The 23,476-nt window shown below is 34.3% G+C and overlaps 2 protein-coding genes across 2 annotated transcripts; both read left to right on the plus strand.

Moving 5' to 3' along the window:
• The first annotated feature begins 215 nt into the window (after nt 1-215).
• LOC131850622 (ecdysone oxidase-like) lies at nt 216-4,466 on the plus strand. Its single transcript, XM_059200916.1, has 3 exons — nt 216-357; nt 1,715-1,848; nt 2,862-4,466. Exons 1-3 carry the CDS (start codon nt 216-218, stop codon nt 4,464-4,466), a joined length of 1,881 nt encoding a protein of 626 aa, XP_059056899.1.
• Nucleotides 4,467-14,027: 9,561 nt separating this feature from the next.
• On the plus strand, nt 14,028-18,601 carry LOC131850646 (uncharacterized). The gene is made up of 4 exons (XM_059200947.1): nt 14,028-14,143; nt 17,448-17,586; nt 17,846-18,016; nt 18,554-18,601. The coding sequence occupies exons 1-4, from the start codon at nt 14,100-14,102 to the stop codon at nt 18,599-18,601; spliced, it is 402 nt and encodes a 133-aa protein (XP_059056930.1). The 5' UTR covers nt 14,028-14,099.
• Nucleotides 18,602-23,476: the final 4,875 nt, after the last annotated feature.

Raw genomic sequence — 23,476 nt, forward strand, 5'->3', positions numbered from 1 at the left:
TATAATATTAACGATGATAATTCGCATCGTAGTAAAATTGACTCAAACTTAATGTATTGTCCATTTAATTTCAGAAGCTATCGAGACAGACGGACAGACAGACAGACAGACAGACAGACAGACAGAGTTACTGTCGCATTTGTAATATTAGCGAGGACATTTCGCATTTTGGTAAAATTGAAACTTAATGTATTGTCCATTTAATTTCAGAAGCAATGACATGTCTGGACATCCCCTGTGGTACGTACACGCAAGGCCCTTCGGGTATTGCTTTCACGAATCTTGTGAAGCATCTGTTTGCAGCACAATGCCTGATCACTGAGGACTGGCCTGATGACCATTATTATAAAGTTGCAGGTATATTAACTATATACTTAATTATATATTTTAATCTTATATATAAAATTCTCGTGTCACAGTTTTCGTTCCCATACTCCTCCGAAACGGCTTGACAGATTCTCATGAAATTTTGTGAGCGTATTGAGTAGGTCTGAGAATCGGCCAACATCTATTTTTCATCCCACTAAATGTTAGGGGTAGTCCACACCTAAATTTTTTATTTTATTTTTTAGACAAAATTTTTAGTTTCTATTTTTTTATGATGCAACATACAAAAATACATAGAATCCTAAATTTTCACCCTTCTATCATCAACCCCTATTTTTTTATAGCGTTATTAATTTATATGGTAAAACAACGTTTGCCGGGACAGCTAGTGTAACTATAACTTTATAATATATATTTTAAAGACAATTATTTAATTGAAACTGTTTAACTCTGATAAGTGCGACGGTAGACTGGTAGAAAATGCCATCAGACTGTCCCATTAGACACTCAGGTAATATGTTAAAAGTTACATTTTTATTTTATTATATATTTTATTACTAACATAGGATAAGTTATGTCATTAAGCTGTTAAAAACACAATGGATCATGTTGTCTGAAATAAAAATTATTATTATTATTATTATTAAATCATTTTCAAATTAACAGTTTTTCAGTAAATATAATATGAAAATACTAGATGTGCACGCGACTTCGTCCGCGTAAATTGTCGATACTTCCATATAAGCTTTCATCTCCCCTTACAACCCGTTACAACCCTTTTGTTTTGGATTAAAAAGTAGCCTATGTCCCTCCTCAGGTTCTAGACTATTTGTGTAACAAATTTCATTTAAATCGGTTCAGTAGTTTTTGCTTTCACGCCAAAACTACTGAACCGATTTAAATGAAATTTTTCGATCAGACAGACTGACAGACAAAGCTACTTTCGCATTTATAATATTACTAAGGATTTACGGCACTTACATAAAAAAAACAATTTTAAATATTATTGTCTATATGTCTGTTTGTTCTGTTAAACTCAGAAATAGCTAGACAGATTTAAACGGGACTTTCACTTGCTGATAGCGAAAGTTATAAGTACTTGACGACCTCGGTGGTCTAGCGGTCTAGCACACCGCTGTACGACTGATGGTCGCGGGTTCGATTCCTCGCACGGCACAAACATTTGTATTCATGAGTATGATTGTTTGTTTCGGTCTGGGTGTTTTCTATGTATAATATGTATGTTAAAAAAAATCTATGTATATGTATCAGTTGTCTAGTACCCATAACACAAGCTTTAGCTAGCTTAACTTGGGTTTAGATGGCGCTGTGTGAATTGTCCTGAGATTATTATTATTATTACATATACTATGTTATATGATTCCAGATGGTGATAGCTTCGACTTCATCGTAATAGGTGCAGGCACAGCTGGCTGTATACTCGCGAACAGACTGTCACAGGTTCGAGACTGGAAGGTGCTGCTTGTGGAGGCTGGTGGTGATCCGCCACTGGAGTCTATCGTTAGTATCTTTTAATTAATTTAATTTATTTATTAATTAATTTTTGTAATTGCAATAGCAAATATACTTGCGGCCCACCTGATGGTAAGTGGTACCGTCGCCTATATATATGAACAGCACTATGAACATCACGTTAACATATGACTACTGCTATACCACTCAAACATTTCATTCCAGAGGACAAACATATTATGCCTCTTATCCTCTAACTAGCTTTTTCCCGCGGCTTCGCTCGCGTTAATTTCTCCCCCTAGGGGTGGAATTTATCAAAATCCTTTCATAGGGGATGCCTACGTCATAATATCTTTATGCATGCAAAGTTTCATATCGACCCGATCGGTTTAAAATTGACAAAGTTTCATACAAACTTTCATCCCCTATTTTATCCCCTTGGGGGTAGAATTAATCAAAATCCTTCCTTAGCGGATGCCTACGTCATGACATCTACCTGCATGCCAAATTTCAGCCTGATCCGTCCAGTGGTTTGGGCTGTGCGTTGATAGATCACAACGTCAGTCACCTTTGGGTTATATATATTTAGATTTAATATCAAATACGACCCACCTGATGGTAAGTGGTACCGTCGCTTATACAAGAACAGCACTACGATTATCACGTTATCATTTGACTCCTGTTGTGATACCAGCTTTATCATACCTGAGGATAAAGATATCAAGCCTGGTATCCTGTATCCATCTTATCACACAAAGCAACCATAGAAATTATCTGCATTGAAATGTTCTTTATCCCATAAAGATAATGTTAATTCAGTAACTCCAAGATAATCAGATCAGCAATACTTGCAATTAAGGGCAGTAATACAAACTAAATATTGTACTGCCACTAGTCTACTAAGCAGTGGAATGTCCATTTCCTTAGTCACTCTCATCTGTTACTTCTCTTAGTTATTGTTTAAGTATTTTAAAGCATAAATTTTATCTAATGATTATTTTATCTCGGGATCGGAAAACTAAACTACAAAAAATAACAGTTATTAGTGAATATGTTTTCAGATCCCCAACTTCTCTGGCGCTACCCATAGAAGTCGACATGCGTGGCAATATTACACTGAGAAAGATGAAAATACTAACAAAGGTTGTGTTGATGGCAAATCCTTTTGGCCTCGAGGAAAGGTTCTAGGAGGCACTGGGTCTATAAACGGCATGCTACATATGATGGGTACTCCGGGCGACTATGAATCGTGGCACTTAGACGACGATGATGGTTGGGACTGGTCGAATATTAAAAAATATTTGAAGAAAAGCGTCAAAATTGTAGACCCTTTTATATTAAGTAATCCAGACTTAAAACAACATTACGGCACTGATGGTGAATTTGTCATTGATCAGTTAAATTCTACTCACACTGATATAGTTAACAAATTAATTGACGGATATAAGGAATTAGGTTTAAATTATTTGGACAATTTAAACGGTCTTACACAAATGGGAGTTGGAAAAATTAGAGGAGCAAATTATAAAGGCCATAGAGTAAGTACTGCAACTGCTTTCTTAAATCCCATAAAACATCGTCAGAATCTGTACATTTTAAAGAATACGTTTGCATATAAAGTTGATATTGACGAGAATAATTTAAAGAGCACTGGTGTTAGAGTCATGCTTCAAAATGGAGATGTAGCGACGTTCAAAGCTAAGAATGAAATTATAGTAAGCGCAGGTGTGATTAATACACCTGTACTTCTTATGATTTCTGGTATTGGTCCAAAACAGCACCTCGACGATCTAGGTATAAAGGTGTTAGTTGATTTACCTGTAGGCGAAAATCTGCAAGATCATGTAAGAATACCAATACCAGTGACTATAGATACTGGTGCTAAACCAAAAGATGAATTATATTGGAATAAAGCAGCCGCGCAGTATTTATTAGATCACAGTGGTCCACATGCAACAAATTATGATCAACCAAATATAAACGCGTTCCTATCTGTACCAGATGGTAAAAAACTGCCTGATGTACAGATAGATCATAATTATTTTGTACCAAATACATCTTACGTTTACAAAATGTGTACAGATGTAATGTCGTTTAAAGATGAAATATGCGAACAGTTTAAAATGTTCAATTCAGACAAGGAAATGATTATATTTTTCGTGTCTTTATGTAGACCTTATTCAAGGGGAAAAATACTATTACGTTCAACTAATGCAATGGATTCCCCAAAAATATTTCCGAAATATTTTAGTGATCCAAGAGATGTTGATATTTACATACAAAGCTTGAAGAATGTAATGAAAATTATTGACACTCCAACATTTAAAGGAATGAAGGCTGAAATAAAAAGGATTCTATATGAAGATTGTGATGATGCAGAATTTGGGAGTGACGCATATTGGAAATGTATGATTAGAACAGTGACTTATAATGTATATCATCCTGTGGGGACAGCTAAGATGGGGAGTACTGACGATCGGTCAGCAGTTGTGGATAGGAAATTAAAAGTGATAGGTGTTAAAGGTTTAAGAGTTGTAGATGCTAGTATAATGCCAACTATAACAAGTGCCAATACTAATGCTCCAGTGATGATGATCGCGGAACGAGCGGCTGATTTCATTAAGTTTGATTATGGTGTGATAGACAATAAAAAAGATGAGTTATAGATTTCTTTTATTGACTTTTTTATATTACATACCAGCTGACCCCGTGGACACCGTTCCGCTTCAGAATTAAATAATATGTCAAAAGTTTTTTGAAGTTTAGTTACGCAATTAATTTCTGAACCGAGGGTCCGAGAAATTTATAGCGGAACTAAACTGACAGGCACGAACAGGGTGTATGGGAAAATAAAATTGTTGTTTTTACTATTTTCCATGCAATTTCTTTATATTATTATTTTCTCATCACTTAAACCTGTTCCTTGCAGATTTACAAATATTTCAAAATTAGCTAGAGTAACAAACATCATTTCATTTTTTATTCCGTTTTAATACCGTCGGCATGGGTACCTCATTGTCGTACATTTCAGCTGCTCAGCAGTGAGATGTGTTTTAGTCGCAGAGTCTGATAAACGAAGATAGCTAGTAATAGTGATTGCTCCTCAACAGGTCGACCTCCACGCGATTTCCTTTGTCAAATCATTGTGATTATTTTTGGTGTCTTCACCATGATGAGGTAACTGATTGACTTTAACCTCACCCTATCATCATCTACTGTGGTCTCGCCGTTATATACCGTTAGCGCAAATAGGTGCACAAAAGGGTAAAAATTATACAATCTTTGACTATTATATTTATTTACATTTAGTCTACAATCTAAAAAATAAGTTTCAAACTTCTAGCTTTAAAAATGAAGATACTTCCATACAACCTTGCATCTCCCATTTCAACGCCTTACAACCCTTTTTCGTCTTAAAAAGTAGCCTATATTCTTTCTCAGGATCTAGACTATCTGTATATTAAATTTAATTTGAATCGGTTCAGTAGTTTTGGCGTGAAAGCGAGACAGACAGAATCACTTTCGGATTTATAATATTAGTAAGGATTTTCTCTATTTGAGTATTTAATTGTCTTAGTGCTAATTGGTAGTTTGTATTCACACACTTCAACTTAAAAATGTAAAGTAACAATAAAATTATTTAAAAGAGCAACACGCAAGTTTTTTGCTCGTTCTTCTTGTGATGAGACAGCTTTCCGAATGAGCGGTAGATTAAAAAAAATGTGACTGTGTCACTATTCAATAGTGCTTCAATAAACGATTTTAATGAATAAATGATTTTCTATTCTATTCTATTCTAGTTTCTGTTGTATTGTTAATTGTTCTGAGGTATCTAGCATCCTCTCTGTTTACATTATAAATACAATATTTACTGTACAAAAGAGGGCCATTCGCTCCATTTATGGTATGGGTTCCAGGGAGTCATTGCGAGAGTGCTTTAAGGAATCAAATATCCTCACCGTTGCTTCTCAATACATTTATGAAAATATCATCTATGCCAGGAAGAATATAGACAGTTTCAAAAGAGTTAGTGATTGCACCAATAAAAGCTTACGTAACAATAACAAACTGATTTTACCTAAATGTCGTTTGGCTAAAGCTAGTAATTCGTTTTATGGCAATTGCGTAAGGTTTTACAATAAAATACCAGAGTCTGTTATAAATCTGCCAGAAAAAAGATTTAAATGTCAAATAAAACAATTCCTTTGCAAAAAAACTTACTATAAACTTGAAGCATCCGTTAACGATAATAATGTTTTTATAGAAAAACTTAAATCCATAGCACTGACAATATTATTTGATTACACTAATAATAATGAGTGCGTAGCGATTTCTATGTTGATTATCGCAAGCCTCTTACTTGTACTGTAATTATTTATATAAAAAAACATATATTAAAAAGAGCAACACACAAGTTTCTTGCTCATTCTTCTTGTGATAAATCTGCATTCCGAATGAGTGGTAGAATCAAAATATGACTATTCAAAAGTGCTTGTAATGAGTTTATTTGAATAAAGATTATTTCTATTTCTATTATCTAGGATTACAGTAATGCAAACAAATTAATGTTAATTAAATGACAACAGTTCCCATTCCGGTGTAGTTAATCAGTTTAATGTTGGATCTTATAATTGTTTTGGCGTTATCCGATTGAAACTGCTAATCAAAGTGAAATTAACGCTATTCTAAATAATGATGTCCATTTAGTTACAAGTATTATGGCCTCGGGGGAGAACAAATCACGATTAATGATGATATTAAACACGTAATTAGGGACGTAAAATTAGACGTGAATAATTAGATACACTGATACAATAAATTCAAATTGGCAGTACATAAAAAACATTATTTATGGGATAGTAAAGTAATTACTAGTATATTTAAATATTATACTTTAGCGACACGCCCCAGTTTGGCATGACCCTAGTCTTATATTACTACCACAGATAACATAATATTACATATTACTACTATATTTAACACACATAACACGCTCCAGCTTCCAACGGTCCTAACAGTCCATTTTGAATCAGCTATTTGTTTTTATAAGTATTTGTAAACTGCACTATGCCAGTTAGTAAGGTGATTCTTTTATTAAAACTAAGATATCTCCTAAAGTGTTCATTGAAATCAAATTATGTATAGGACAATTTTGTTCAAAATTAAATAGAAATAGAAATAATCTTTTCAGGTAAACTTGATATAAGCACATTTTTTTTATTCTACCGCTCATTCGGAATTTTGACTTATCAGAAAAAGAAGAAGAATGAAAGAAACAAATACTTAGAATAAATAACGTGTTTATTTGGATAAGGATTAATAACCTTTGCAAATAATGTATTATTTTAGAAGATTATCATAAAGAAGGATATAGTGAGTTAACTTTAAAAGATACACATATGTTGTCACGGATTTCTTTTAGGACTTTTCAAGGAGAACAATTCCGTTGAAGCGTTACCTCCGTTTCAACGGAATTGTCTAATGTGTCTGATGACTGAGAGGTGCTAGGGGTTTTGTTAAGGAATGTGGTTGAGATGAATGATGAGGTTTTAATAAGGAAAATACGGAGATAAAATAAAATGCCACTTATATAACAGCGATATATACCTAAAGACTGTAACTAAAAGAATATGTCAAAAAATATTATTATAAAATTCAAAAATAGTATAAAAATCTATGAAGGAGTTCCTTACATCCGTCATTCATATTTTTGCATAATTTTAACCATTAACGCAGTGCACGCAAGGAGAGCACTCAAAATAACTATTTTTTGCCACATTTTTCCTATTAGTCATAGCGTGATGTTATATAGCCTATAGCACTCGGGAATAAAATTCCTTTCTAACAGTGAAATAATTTTTAAAATCGTATTAGCAGAACCAGAGGTCAAATTTCATTCAGAGCAAATTCAATTTGTAGTTCTAATACATAGAACTACAAATTGAATTTGCTCTGAAATATGATCCTAGATCTATAAAACACTCTATAAAATCTATAAAACACTCTATAAACAATCTATAAAACTCATATGTGCTTTATATAGCAGAAATGTCTAAATGTTCTCCTAACACCAGAAAACTTTCCCGTATATCACCTACTTTTCTTATGTCATTTCATTCGTCATTTTCATAATATGTTATGACAAGACATAACTGAAATAACTATTGTAATAATAGTGCCATTGTGAACACGAGAATTGTGAAATATGACATGTATAATTATTCAGTTTTCATAATATTTCTGTTTCCAATAAAACTTGGGGTATCATTAATAAGTGTTAAAGATAAAGGAATTCTTTCAATAAACAGACAATCTGTAGCAATCCAATTTTACATCGACATTGAAAATAAAGATCGTGTCGGAAATTGTAGGGTTATATCTCATCCTGAAAATTGTTGTTTAATCAATAACGCAGAAGACTGCAATATCGTGTATGTTTATGGTGAACATGTGCTTGTTCTAAAGCCTAAACAACTGCAGACATTGCTTTTCATTTACCCTTGCATGTACAAACACGATTTAATTGGATATTGTGATTTTGTTCTAGACTATAGATGTGTGGACAGGAAATATAAAAGACAAAATATAAGAATCAATTTTGATACCACTGTAGGCAGAGGAAGAAAAGCCAACGGTTTTTTTCGTGAATATATTGGTGATCATAAAATAGCAAATTGTGATAGTCTAGATCAGGACTCGTTAGATGAGTGTAGTCCAGTAGATTGCGACTTAAAATATCTTGGAGCCCGGTCGTTTTTCGATAACAGAATTAATGAATGCGTAGAAACTCCCGAATGTAAGGGCGATGTTAATAAAGAATTACCAGATGTAATATATGTCCCATTTATTAATATATGTAGAGATCTAGACCATCCGTTAACACTTGGTGATATATTTGCTATAAGTACAGGTCTCGGTGTAGTGACAGAGTCAACAAAGCATGGAGGTAATACTACAGTGGAGTTGAAATCGAATTGCACGACGATATCTCAAAATTTGTATTTATTAAGGGATATGATGTATGGGAAACTTTGTCCAGTGGCTCATGGTGAAACTGTTGATTATAGCAAATGTTGCAAGACAGCCTTTTTATCTATCATAGGCTGTATTGCAGCTGTATGTGGGGTAATCCTCTCAAGTATATGCTTCATTAAGGTAATAATATGGGTGTATAGAAGTTTATTACATAAAGATTGGAATAAGTGCCGCAGAAATGTTTACAGAAAGTTTAAGAAATCTGACAAATCTAAAACCTTGGATAGTACTGCAGTAAATAAGAATGTCAGAAATGCTTTACTACGCGATATTATAGTAAGAGATATACCAATAGAGCTTCGACATAGTGCTGTAAATATATGTGAGAGAATGGATAAACAAATGAGGAAGAAGAGAAGATATAGAAAATCTGATATTGGCAGCCAAGTTAGCTTATGTAATGAAGAAAGAGATGCTCAGTCTGGAAGCAGTTCTTCTACTAGTTCTGTACAAGATAATAAGAGAGAAAAACTGATAAAATAAATTTTTATTTTACAGAATTATATTTCACTAGCCTTTGCCAGCGGCTTTGCTCGTTAATTTATCCCCTTACGGGTGGAATTTACCAAAATCCTTTCTTAGGTGATGCCTACGTCATAGTAGTAGTACTTTATGCTTTTTACCCCAATTTTATCCCCTTCGGGGTAGAATTAATCAAAATCCTTTCTTAGCGGATGCCTACGTCATATCATCTACCTACATGCCAAATTTCAGCCTCATCTGCCTAGTGGTTTGGGCTGTGCGTTGATAGATCACTATATCAGTCACCTTTGAGTTATATATATTTAGATTAAATTAATATTAACAGACTACTTAGTCTACCATAAGTAAATGTTTACTTACCTCGAGAGATAAATAATTCTCAGAAATCTTTTTCAGAAAGAGTCTATTTATTTTAACGAATTAGGTGTTTTTTGCTGGAGCCAATTTTTCCCTACTTAAGTGATTTATATTATTTGCTTTTTATATTATTTCGCTACCATTAACCACAAATATTTGGTGAGACCACAAATATTTGATACAAAACCTGACCACCACCATCAGGGGGGAAAAGGGGATTGTTAGTAATGTGGACTGGTGAATAAGATCACCAGTCCAGATAGCTTTATTTTTCTAAAATAAATGAATTTTTCTAAAATAAAAGTAGCCTAAGTTACTCCTTATTACATCAGCTACCTCTCAATAAAAGTTCCGTCAAAATCGGACCAGCCCTTTCAGAGATTTGCCGGAACAAACAAACAGACAGACGGACAAGACTTGTAAAAAATGTTATTTTGATGTTTGTACCATATTTATATTCATATGCAGGTAGTAAAAAACGGTTATTACAATATTACAAACAGTCACACACCAATTTTATATATATGTATAGATGTTTAGTTAAAAATATATTGACGATCTCGGTGGTCTAGCGGTCAAGCACACCGCTTTACGAACGATGGTCGCGGGTTCGTTTCCTCGCACGGCACAAACATTTGTATTCATAAGTATGATTGTTTGTATCGGTCTGGATGTTTTCTATGTATAATATGTATGTATTTACAAAAAAAAATATATATCTATGTATATGTATCAGTTATCTAGTACCCATAACACAAGCTTTAGCTAGCTTAACTTGGGTCTAGATGGCGCTGTGAGAATTGTCCTGAGTTTATTATATTATTATTATTATTGTATAGTTATAAAATCTCAGATATATACTATATCTCGTATCAAATAGAGGTGCATTGCTAATAAATATATAAGTATTTACGACCTTTCCGTTACCCATTTCTTTGTCATTACGATTACTCTAAATTATAGTCAATTTTATCCAGCCTCTACATTGAAATATTATATGCCTAGATGAGATAATACACTTAACAAATCTGTCTACATCTATTGCGGCGATGGCGCCGCAAACATCTAGTACCAATTTCGATAAAAAACAAGTTGGCAATTGAAATGGCAAATAATCTTACGGCGTCCTATTTGGGGACAACATTATTACCATACCATCTTATCTTATTAATTTTATAAAGTTTGTGAGTATGGATGGATGTTTGTTACTCTTTCACGCAAGAACTACTGAACGGATTTTGATGAAACTTTACAGTAATATAGCTTATAGCATCAGAATAAGAAATGGTCTATAAATTTAACGCGGGTAGTATCGCGGGCACACCTAGTATTACACTAAAAATATTGTAATGTGATGGTTAAAATTAAAGAATACAGTATAGTGTAAACTAAATAGATGGCACAATATTTACATCTATGTATAGGTATATTAGTTTCATTACATAGTATAAAACAAAGTCGCTACCCTTCTCTGTCCTTATGTATGTTTAAATCTTTAAAACTTTGCAACGGATTTTGAAACGGATTTTTTAATACAGAGAGTGATTCAAGAGGAAGGTTTATATGTATAATACACATGTATTATACATATAATACATGTGTATTATACATATTATAATACGGGTGTACATACACCCGTGCGAAGCTGGGGCGAGCAACTAGTAATCTATAAAGAAGATATTTTTAATTACTGTTATTAATAAAAGCTAGTCTTATGAAAAACTGAAGGTAAGACCTTTTTTGACTCGCTTGTATCCTAAATATTGTAGCTTCAAATTTAATCTTATTTATGTATATAATATACATAAATAAGATACACATACACATAGTCATACACACATATACATAGTCTCCCTCACTCTCTCACACACTTATACACATAATGATTTTTTTGCATCACTATCAAATGCAGGCATAGGCGTTATGTTTTGTTTATAACTTCAATGTTCTTTGCAATATTCTTTGTTCTGGTAAATTTGAATTTAAAAGTTATATCAATTTTATTAGACTAACCTAATGTAAGGAACGTCATAGCATGAATATTTTGGAATTATATAGACTCGGTGGAGCGCGTCGATATTCGCAACACAGTTTTATACTTCTGTGATAGTCATCGTTTCTTCAGTAATTTTGTAAATAATAAATAAATAACCTTGGACAAATAACAGCGCCATCTACTCCCAGGATAAGCAAAGCTTGTGTTATGGATACTAGACAACTGTTATAAGTACATAGATAATTTGTTTTGTTTTGTAAATAATAAAAATAATAATAACTGTTATACAGCCATCTAGACATAGATAATTTGATATAAATACATAGATATTTCTTGTTTGTAAATACATACATAATATGTATAGAAAACACCAAGACCGATACAAACAGTCATAATTATGAATACAAATGTTTGCACCGTGCGAGGAATCAAACCCTCCACCATCGGAAGCAAAGCGGTGTGTTTAATGCTAGGAACTGTCATGTTAGAGTATTATCTGTGCTAGAACTACAGCATTATGTTTTGAGTGATCTGTGCCTCTCTCTGCCTTGGTCAATGGTGCGTGACGCCACGAATATTTGCAAGCTCTACATTGTATTTTCTTTACAATCATTAAAACATATATAAAGATATAATAAAACTCTTTATTATTGTATATACAAAAACCCATCATAACACTTATCTGCTAAACCACCGAACTCTTCAAGTTTTGTACACGTGTCTCTGTTGTTTCTGTTTCAAGATTCTGTATGCTGCCATAAGTGTAGCTACGGTATTTGTTCCGTGCTCTATTCTCTAATACACTAATACCTCAATGGGTTCTGTATTTTCACGCGTTTTGGAAGTTATTCAATGTCACGAGGTGAAATTTATTGGACATTAAAACGAAATAAAACTGGTTCTTTAAGCAGTAAGATATATGTGTAGGGCGTTAGCATATAAATCATGTGAGATCTCCATTATCCGTGTGTATGGTGAACTTACTGATTTATCGCAGTTAATGTACTTTCCTACTGTATTTTATGCCTTATAACAGATTTTATTGAATGGTAAATATGCATTAGATAAAATAATGTGCGTGACATATAAGGACAACCTTATTTCTAGCTTTTAGCCGCGGCTTCGCTCGCATAACTTCACTACATACTTACAAACTTTCGCGTTTATAATATACTAGCTTTTACCCACGGCTTAGCTCGCATTGAATCCATTGAATAACTTCTATAACTCATTATTGGCTACTAGATGCCGTTGAAGTAGCAAAACGTTGATATTTTATTTTTATTTAAAATTGTTTTTTTTTAAATAAAAATATATCCTATGTTCATTCTAATAGCTCCAAGAACATGTGTACAAAATTTAACGATGATCGGTTTAGTAGTTTTTGCGTGAAAGCCTAACAAACATACCTACTTTCACATTTTGAATGTTAGTAAGGATATGTTAAATCAAAATGAAAAATAATTTATTCATGTAAGACATTTTAGCAGTTGTATTTTTTACGTTATATATATATTGAGATATTAAAGTTTATATCAATTGTAGGTATACTTATATATATATCTGATATTAAATGAAAAAATATATATACTAGCTGTAACGTTGTTTGGCCATATAAATTAATAACGCTATAAAAAATAGGGGTTGGTGATAGAAGGGTGAAAATTTAGGTTTGTATGTATTTTTTAATGACACATAATAAAAAAATATAAACAAAAAAAATTGCACAAAAAAAAAATGTTTGAGGTGGATAACCCTTATCACTTAGGGGTATGAAAAATAGATTGTAGCCGATTCTCAGCCTGAATCTTTCTTCTTCAGTCGTTCACTCTTGGAATATGCTTTCATGATGGTATATTTTGTGATATGGTATCATAAAAATTTGTCTCCACCTGGTACGGTTTTTGGCTGCACGAGAACATTGTACCATGGACTGCTGTGTAGCCGTTCTTATACTGTCAGTCCATCTTATCTTACTTGTCAGTCCGTCCTACTGAATATGCATATAAAATTTCATAAAAATCCATCAAGCCGTTTGGGAGGAATATGGTAACATTGTGACACGAGGATTTTATATATAAGATATATTTCTTACCGTTATCGAGTTATTTTAAAAAAAGGCATTTTTCAACACATTTTTTTATTCTTTCCTCCTTTTTCCGTTAAAGAAAAATTTCTTTCTGACCATTATTATTCACATATTTGCGGATTTACTTTTATATATTCCACCAAAACTGGTCACAACATGTTTAATTAAAAATTTTACTGGACTATCTAATGTTGGCAAATGCACCAAGTGCCAAGCCATAACAAAAGAAAAAAAACGTAATATTTTTTTAACTATCCGTCAGCTGGAAGTCTTATATTTACTAAGAAATTATTCTGAAGTGTTATTTGATATGAGTTATGAGAAATTCAGATAGTTTTAATGTTCAACATTAGTTGCTACGCGGTGCATCCTATTATCAAAAGGTTTGTTATCAGTTCTTATCGTCTTATCAATAACACTGCTCATTTTATGTGAATAGACTAAGATTGAGTTTGTACAAGTCATCTGCGTAGGTACTTCTGACTCACCTATTTTTATTTGCAAGTAGTTTTGTAAAAGTCATCTGCGTAGGCACCTCTGACTAACCTACATATTTTTATTTGCAAGTAGTTTTGTAAAAGTCATCTGCGTAGGCACCTCTGACTAACCTACATATTTTTATTTGCAAGTAGTTTTGTAAAAGTCATCTGCATAGGCACCTCTGACTAACCTACATATTTTTATTTGCAAGTAGTTTTGTAAAAGTCATCTGCGTAGGCACCTCTGACTAACCTACATATTTTTATTTGCAAGTAGTTTTGTAAAAGTCACCTGCGTAGGTACCTCTGACTATATAGGTACATCTATCTCACATTTTTATTTGTAAGTAGTATTGTAAAAGTCAGCTGCGTAGGCACCTCTGACTAACCTACATATTTTTATTTGCAAGTAGTTTTGTAAAAGTCATCTGCGTAGGCACCTCTGACTAACCTACATCTTTTTATTTGCAAGTAGTTTTGTAAAAGTCACCTGCGTAGGTACCTCTGACTATATAGGTACATCTATCTCACATTTTTATTTGTAAGTAGTATTGTAAAAGTCAGCTGCGTAGGCACCTCTGACTAACCTACATATTTTTATTTGCAAGTAGTTTTGTAAAAGTCGCCTGCGTAGGTACCTCTGACTATATAGGTACCTCTATCTCACATTTTTATTTGCAAGTAGTTTTGTAAAAGTCATCTGCATAGGCACCTCTGACTAACCTATTTTTATTTGCAAGTAGTTTTGTAAAAGTAAACTGCGTAGGTACCTCTTCTCGCCTATTTTTCTTTGCAAGCAGTTTTGTAAAAGTCTTTTGTGTAGTCTCGGTCTCCCCTGTTTTTATTTTGTAAAAAGCAGTTTCGATTCCTCTCATGGTAACATTTGTATTAATGAGCTTCATTGTTTGTATTTACAAAAAATGGACTATATCTAAGTATTTATATCAGTTGTCTAATATCCATAACACATGCTCTGCTTACCGTGGAACTAGATGGCGCTGTGTTAAATGTCCAGGGGTTATTATTGAATATCATAGGAACAGCATCTCTTATGATTTACTTAACTTCTTCCCGGGACTAAGGCCTGTATATGTGCCTATAATATTACCAAGATTATAATTTTAGAGAATTATCTATAGTAATACTAGTTGTGCCTGCGGTTATCCCCGGGTTAAATTTCAATAAAAATATAGCTTGTCTTATTCTGATGTCTTATTATTGTAACCTATATTACTGTAAAGTTTTATCAAAATCCGTTCAGCAGCTTTTGCGTGAAAGACTAACAAACGTGCATGCTCACAGACTTTCGCTTTTATAATATTACTAGCTACTCGCCTTCGCACGGGTCTACATGTATTATATATATAAACCTTCCTCTTGAATCACTCTATCTATTAAAAGAAGCCGCTTCAAAATACGTCGCGCAGTTTTAATGATTTAAGCATACATAGGGACAGACAGCGACAGCGACTTTATTTTATACCATGTAACGATGATTTAGATATATGTAATAACCTATTTTTAATTCTACTTAGATGTCAAATTTCATGATTGGTTAAGCCGTTAAAGCATGAAAGCGTACTAAACTCACTTTTGCTTTTATAATATTAGTCAGGACTTTATTATATGCCGGGTGTAAGTACTTTTTCTTGCTATACTTGAATGACCTAAAATTAAAGGGTAATAAAAAGTTATGAGAATAACTAATCTTAAAAAAGAACTTAAAAAGCAAGCTGCTTTTTTGGCGTAAAGACATCTGTTACAAGCTATATCCGAGCTCTATTTATTGCCTGATAATGCCTCGTTTAGAGGGAAACACGTGTCGCAATGTAAAATAATAAATAAATAACCCTGGACAATTTACACAGCGCCATCTAGTCCCATGGTAAGTAGAGCTTGAAAAGAATATGAACTGAGTTTCTTATCAGTACTTCTCATCTTGAAATCATTCCGAACTGACGGTAGATTTGACATATCATAAGAGTCTGTAATAGACCTACATCAATAAAGATATTTTGAATTTTTGAATTTTGTGTTATGAGTACTAGACAACTTATATAAATATGTGGATATTTTTTTGTAAATACATACATAACCCAAACCGATACAAACAATCATACTCATGAATACAAATGTTTGCACCGTGCGAGGAATCGAACCCGCGACCATCGGAAGTAAAGCGGTATGTTTAATGTTAGGAACTGTCATGTTAGAGTATTATCTGTGCTAGAACTATAGCATTATGTTTTGAGTGATCTGTGCCTCTCTCTGCCTTGGTCAATGGCGCGTGACGCCACGAATATTTGTAAGCTCTACATTGTATTTTCTTTACAATCATTAAAACATATATAAAGATATAATAAAACTCTTTATTATTGTATATACAAAAACCCATCATAACACTTAACCGCTAGACCACCGAAGTCTTCATAAATCATCGAACCCGCGACCATCGGAAGTAAAGCGGTGTGCTAAACTGCTAGACCAGCGCGGCGCTCAATGTCATATGGGTGTAGATCCGATAACGGTTGGAGTTTGATCAGTAGTGGGGAAGAAAAGCTTCCAGTCGCGTTGGTCAGGTTTCCACACTGTTTAACTCCTCTACCATTGGCACGTGTGAGACACAAATAGTGTTTCACACGTGCTAATGGAGTGTCTCACACGTGCTAATAGTGAAGTAGTTAAACAAAACAATATAAATTCATCAAGTAATGAAATTAACTTCCGCAAACTAACACATAATTCGAGAAAATGTAGCTTACTTATTGTGAACAAATTATCCGGCTCGAAGGACCAAGAACTATGTAAAAAATTACAAGTTTAATTGGTGGAGCTAAATAAAAACGTCGTGATAGTATTTTCACATCTCTCTAATAATATTTTTATACATAAAATAAATTAATATGTAGCGCATTAAAAAAAAATATCAAAAATTTATTTCTTTGAAATAACAAAAGAATCAAAATAAGTAACATAAACAATAAAACTAGCTGACTTGCGCAACTTCCTCTGCGTTTCATTTCTCCATCTTTTGCAGTATTATTCATTGCAGCTCAGCTCCTATTGGTCGTAGCGTAACTTAGTAGCTTAAAGCTTTCTCCGTTCCGGAGATTAGCGCGTTCAAACAAACAAACTGTTCAGCTTTATAATCTTAGTACAGATACAGACTACTTTTCTTGAATTTGTGAACCTTTGCTTTGTTTTGTAGGTTTATTACTCTGTGGCGATACGCGCAGGCGGTCTCTGACTGTCTGACGTTTGCTCTGTCTGTGCTGTGCTGTCAATGTTGGGAAATGATGCCCATATCTGCGGCATCTGGTGAACAGGCTTCAATAGAAGCATTTAAGGTAACATTAAGGTACAAAAATAATAGGGGTTATAGTATGAAATTTCCATTTCAAAATATGTTATGGACTATCCTTATCACTTAAGTGCATGAAGTACTTTCGTTCTATTCTCAAACCTACTGAATAACAAAATTCATAAGAATCTGTCAAGCTGTTTCAGAGTTTCATAATTTTGACGCGAGAATTTTATATCTACATACAGTAATACTATAATCTTTCATCATCATATAATCTTTATTATATCTAAATTATAAAACAGATAGTACCAGTGGTAGACGCTGGCAGGTCTACCGGAGAATCTCTCAAAGCTCAACACCTGGTACTAGACTTCACTCCAAAGGCTGAAGACAACGAGGAAGTCCAAAGGAGATGTTTACGTTTATGGGATCTCGCTCAACAGACACACTTGGAGCGGACAACTGTACAGACAGTAATACGATTTCTATCTTATTTAAATGTACTTATAACAGTTTATTTTGGCTATAATGTTCCTAAATGTATAACGTAATATTGATGATGTAATCCCGGCCGATTTCTGACACTAACGTAATATTGATGATGTAATCCCGGCCGATTCCTGACACGGTGACGGTCTTCAACTCTGGTTTTGCCATCGATGTGCTAGCATGCATAGCAGCAGGTCTTGTGCTGAAAAACAGCGTTGCAGCGCTCCAGCCGCTGCAGCATTTTGCTGAGCACGGACCTATTCAGTAGATGCTTCGACAAACATACACATGCACGCGCACACACGTAATTTGTGTATTTTTTTTTGTAATTGTCGCACTGTTTGTTTTTTTGTTTGTTTAATGTGTGTTTTAGTTTTTTCTTCTACTGAATAAATATCATTTCATTTCATTTCATTTTATGTAAAAATAAAATAATATATAAAAATCCTCGCACATTGCGGATATGAGAGCACACCATTCACGTAATTATAGTAGCTGATAATCGCAGGTTGGACTTTCAGCTCGTCACGTCTGGCATCCAGCTCAAGAATCCGCCGGTTTTCATGTAACGTACACTTACTAATATTATAAAAGCGTATATTTGCCGGTGTGGATGGAGATGAATGGATGGGTTGGAGAAGCCCAGGGCCCCAAGGATACAAGGGACCCCAATCCCCACTGAAACGATATTTAGAACTTAAAAAAGTATCTAAAATATTTAAAAACCTATCACATCCAACATAAGGTTGGTAACGCTGAGATCAATCAACCCATGTGTGAAGGATAGAGACCAAGATGACGAGCAAAGAAATCGGCACCGGTATAGTCGTAAAATAATTGTGTATTAATGACTTATGTCATATAAAAAACATAGATAATAAAAAAGGTATAAAAATAGTTCACAACATCGTTCCACCCGCGTAGCACTTTGCTACACAATTGTGTCTTCGTACAATAGGACCAATTTGCGCACGGATCTCCTCAGCGTGCCCCCTTTAGTGGCCACATCTGCTACTCGCACGACTCCATCTTTGCCTGGGAAGACTTTGGTTTCTCTTCCCATAGGTCATAATCCTCGTGGTAAATCAGGATCGACTAGTAAGACGATGTCAACTTTAAAATTCTTGAACACGCCTCATTGCTGTTTCCTAGGTTTTAAAGCCGGTAAATACTCTATTATCGCTTCTCAATACATTTATGAAAATATCATTTATACCAGGAAAAATATAGACAGTTTCAAAAGAGTTAGTGATTGCACCAATAAAAGCTTACGTAACAATAACAAACTGATTTTACCTAAATGTCGTTTGGCTAAAGTTAGTAATTCGTTTTATGGAAATTGCGTAAGGTTTTACAAGAATACCAGAGCCTGTTATAAATCTGCCAGAAAAAAGATTTAAATGTCAAATAAAACAGTACCTTTGCTAAAAAGGTTACTATAAAATTGATGAATTCCTTAACGTTAATAATGTTTTATAGAAAAACTTTAAATCCATAGAATCACTGACAATATTATCTAATTACACTAATAATGAGTGCGTAGCGATTTCTATGTTGATTATCGCATACCTCTTACTTGTTATACTGTAATTATTTATATAAAAAAAAATATCTACTAAAAAGAGCAACACACAAGTTTCTTGCTCGTTCTTCTTGTGATGAATCTGCATTCCGAATGAGTGGTAGAATCAAAATATGACTATTCAAAAGTGCTTGTAATGAGTTTATTTGAATAAAGATTATTTCTATTTCTATAAGCCAAGCTTAATGAAAATAGTCCATCGTCCAGCCTCAAGGGTAATTGTTGATTGGATGAAGTACCGATTAAAAGATGGAACGGCGTAAGGCTCTGACATTGTTTTGTGACGTATGTTAAAGGTCTGGAATTGATTAAACCCTCCGCTTCTAACAAGAAAGTAAAAAGAACTTTCTCTTTCGGTGCTCTCTCCTTTAAAGTTATTAGGAGAGCGGTTTTGACAGTGCGTACTGAACGCTCACAGCAGCCTCCCATAAACGGCGATGCAGGTGGTATGAATTTCCATTCACAGTCATTTGCAGTAGCGAAGTCTTGTACGGACTGGTTATGGAACTCGGCTAATTGGCGATGCGCTCCCACAAAGGACGTTCCATTATCAGATGTTATTATATATATATATATATAATTGGGATATTTATCACTATAACTTAACACTAGGTATATTGTATATATATTTAGATTAAGGTCGAATTTCGACCACTGGGCGATTACTAGTGTATATCACTATATGGTAGATAAAATGTATTTATATTGTTTCAGACTAAACAAGAGTATACCTCTCAAGAAACATCAGTGGAAATAGAAGATAATGAGGCATCTGGTGACAGTGAATTTCCTGCCATACATACATTACATACATTGACGAAGAAAGGTACAATTTTGACATACTTACCTTATAATCCTTAGCAGAGTAGTTTCAAGCATATTCAGCATCGAGGAGTAGGCATGTGTAGCAAAAAAACGAAAATCAACATCAATATTTTAACCTTTATTATATTATTATTTAATAATAATAATAATCTTTATTTGCCTCAAACAAAAACTAATAAAATTGTTGTCAAACTAAATATATATACTCGTAACTCAAAGGTGACTGACATAGTGATCTATCAACGCACAACCCAAACCACTGGACGGATCGGGCTGAAATTTGGCATGCAGGTAGATGTTATGACGTCGGCATCCGCTAAGAAAGGATTTTGATTAATTCTACCCCCAAGGGGATAAATATAAAATAGGGGATGAAAGATTGTATGAAACTTTGTCAATTTTAAACCGATTGAGCTGAGACTTTGCATGCATAAAGCTACTATGACGTAGGCATCCTCTAAGAAAGGATTTTGATAAATTCCACTCCTAAGGGTATAAATTAACGCGAGCGAAGCCGCGTGCAAAAGCTAGTACAATAATATAATTTAAAACTAATGAAGGAGACAAAACGATCTATAACTAAGTGAGGGCAGTGAGTCCACCCTCTCTGCTATTCTGTTATAGCCTTTATCAGTAAAATAATACAATAAGAGATCGACGACAACGATAGAAAAATGATATATAATGAAGATAATTTAATTTAATATTTTAAGGAATAGAAAATCTTTTATTCAAATAAACTTAATTGAAGCACTTTTGTATAGTCATAACATTTTTTTTAATCTACCGCTCATTCGAAAAGCTGTCTCATCACAAGAAGAATGAGCAAGAAACTTGTGTGTTGCTCTTTTAAATAATCGTGAAGGAAGGTGTTATATATGTATAAATGTGGATGGTTATAAGGGCAGAGGAAGACCGAAAAAGTGATGTATGGACTGTGTGTAAGATGATATGGTAAGAAAGGAAGTAAATAACGAGATGACTGCGAACAGAGATGAATGAATCCATCATCACGGACAGGACCGTTCTTGCAAACAAGCCTGATATCGTGGTGATGGAAAGTTTTTGGTGGACATCACCATACCGCATGACGAGAACCTCGTGAAAGCCGAAACTGAGAAAAAGAGAAAATATCTCGACCTGGCTCACGAGGTGACCGAAATGTGGGGGGTGATGTCCACCGAAATCATTCCAATCGTTGAACGGTCGGTGAACGGTCTTATCCCAACCAGTCTGGAGCAACATCTCAGACGGTTGGGAAGGCGGCTGGAAAGATGCAGAAAGCGGTGCTGTTAGATTCTGCCCGCATTGTATCTGAACCCCGGCCGACTGTGCTTCTACCGGGGGTATGTTGCCATCTCCTCTCCTTAAGAGGGGAGATGAGAATTTTTGGATAAAACTAATAATAATAATAATAATAATAATAATAAGCTGTTCAGCTCTTGCCAACACTGAGTACTTGCACAGACACAACCAGGTAGCCAAAATACTCCATCAAGAACTAGCTCTGAAGTACGGCCTCGCGAATGAGAGGTTGCCGTACTATAAGTACGAGCCCCGGCCGGTCCTCGAAAGCGGCAGCGTCAAGCTCTACTGGGACCGATCCATCATCACGGACAGGACCGTTCTTGCGAACAAACCTGATATCGTGGTGATGGATCGGGCACTTTCGAGGGTGTTTTTGGTGGACATCACCATACCGCATGACGAGAACCTCGTGAAAGCCGAAACTGAGAAAAAGAGAAAGTATCTCGACCTGGCTCACGAGGTGACCGAAATGTGGGGGGTGATGTCCACCGAAATCATTCCAATCGTTATGTCGGTGAACGGTCTTATCCCAACCAGTCTGGAACAACATCTCAGACGGTTGGGATTCCGGGGCGGTTCACTCCCGGGAAAGATGCAGAAAGCGGTGCTGTTAGATTCTGCCCGCATTGTACGCCGGTTTCTGTCCCTGGGGCCCTGAACCCCGGCCGACTGTGCTTCTGCCAGGGGTATGTTGCCATCTCCTCTCCTTAAGAGGGGAGATGAGAATTTTTGGTAAAAAAAAAAAAATAATAATAACAATAATAATAATAACCCTGAACAATTAACGCAACGCCATCTAGTCCCACGATAAGTAGAGCTTGTATTCATCATCATCATCTGCTTCTTCCTTATCCCATTTATTTGTGGTTGGCGTAATATGTTTTTCTCTTCCATTCATCTCTGTTCGCAGTGATCGCGTTATTTACTCCCTTTCTTACCATATCATCTTTCACACAGTCCATCCATCTCTTTTTCGGCCTTCATCTGCCCTTATAACCATCCACATTCATATGTAACACCTTTCCTAAAATATTATCCTCATTCCTACTATACAACTGATATAATTACTTAGATTTTTTTGTAAATACATACATAATATACACTTAAAACATCCAGACCGATACAAACAACTCATGAATACAAATGTCTGCACCGTGCGTGGAATCTAACCCGCGACCATCGGTCGTAAAGCGGTGTGCTAAACCACTAGACCACAAAGACCGATAAGGAAGAAGCAGATGTTGATGATTATTATTTATTATATAATTACTGGTACCTATATTTTTATTATTTTTAGTATTTTTTGATCCCTTTTACGTAACGAAGTCAATTTAATGATGCAATCACGTTCACATTGATTGAGTTTAGAAATAGAAATAGAAATAATCTTTATTCAAATAAACTCATTACAAGCACTTTTGAATAGTCATATTTTGATTCTACCACTCATTCGGAATGCAGATTCATCACAAGAAGAATGAGCAAGAAACTTGTGTGTTGCTCTTTTTAATAGATGTTTTTTTTTATATAAATAATTACAGTATAACAAGTAAGAGGCATGCGATAATCAACATAGAAGTCGCTACGCACTCATTATTAATGTAATTAGATAATATTGTCAGTGCTATAGATTTAAAGTTTTTCTATAAAAACATTATTATCGTTAACGAATTCTTCAATTTTATAGTAAGCTTTTTTGCAAAGGAACTGTTTTATTTGACATTTAAAT

The sequence above is a fragment of the Achroia grisella genome, unplaced genomic scaffold (assembly GCF_030625045.1).
Source record: "Achroia grisella isolate CSIRO2021 unplaced genomic scaffold, CSIRO_AGI_Agris_v1 utg778, whole genome shotgun sequence".
NCBI classification, from domain to species: Eukaryota; Metazoa; Arthropoda; class Insecta; order Lepidoptera; family Pyralidae; genus Achroia; species Achroia grisella.

Excerpts from the sequence above, each read along its gene's own strand:
- LOC131850622 (XM_059200916.1), top strand. The coding sequence starts at position 216 with ATGACATGTCTGGACATCCCCTGTGGTACGTACACGCAAGGCCCTTCG. Across the intron at positions 358-1,714 it reads CCATTATTATAAAGTTGCAG|ATGGTGATAGCTTCGACTTC; the intron begins GTATATTAACTA and ends ATATGATTCCAG. Across the intron at positions 1,849-2,861 it reads ATCCGCCACTGGAGTCTATC|ATCCCCAACTTCTCTGGCGC; the intron begins GTTAGTATCTTT and ends ATATGTTTTCAG.
- LOC131850646 (XM_059200947.1), top strand. The coding sequence starts at position 14,100 with ATGTTCAACATTAGTTGCTACGCGGTGCATCCTATTATCAAAAG. Across the intron at positions 14,144-17,447 it reads GTGCATCCTATTATCAAAAG|GTTTATTACTCTGTGGCGAT; the intron begins GTTTGTTATCAG and ends TTTGTTTTGTAG. Across the intron at positions 17,587-17,845 it reads CTTCAATAGAAGCATTTAAG|ATAGTACCAGTGGTAGACGC; the intron begins GTAACATTAAGG and ends ATTATAAAACAG.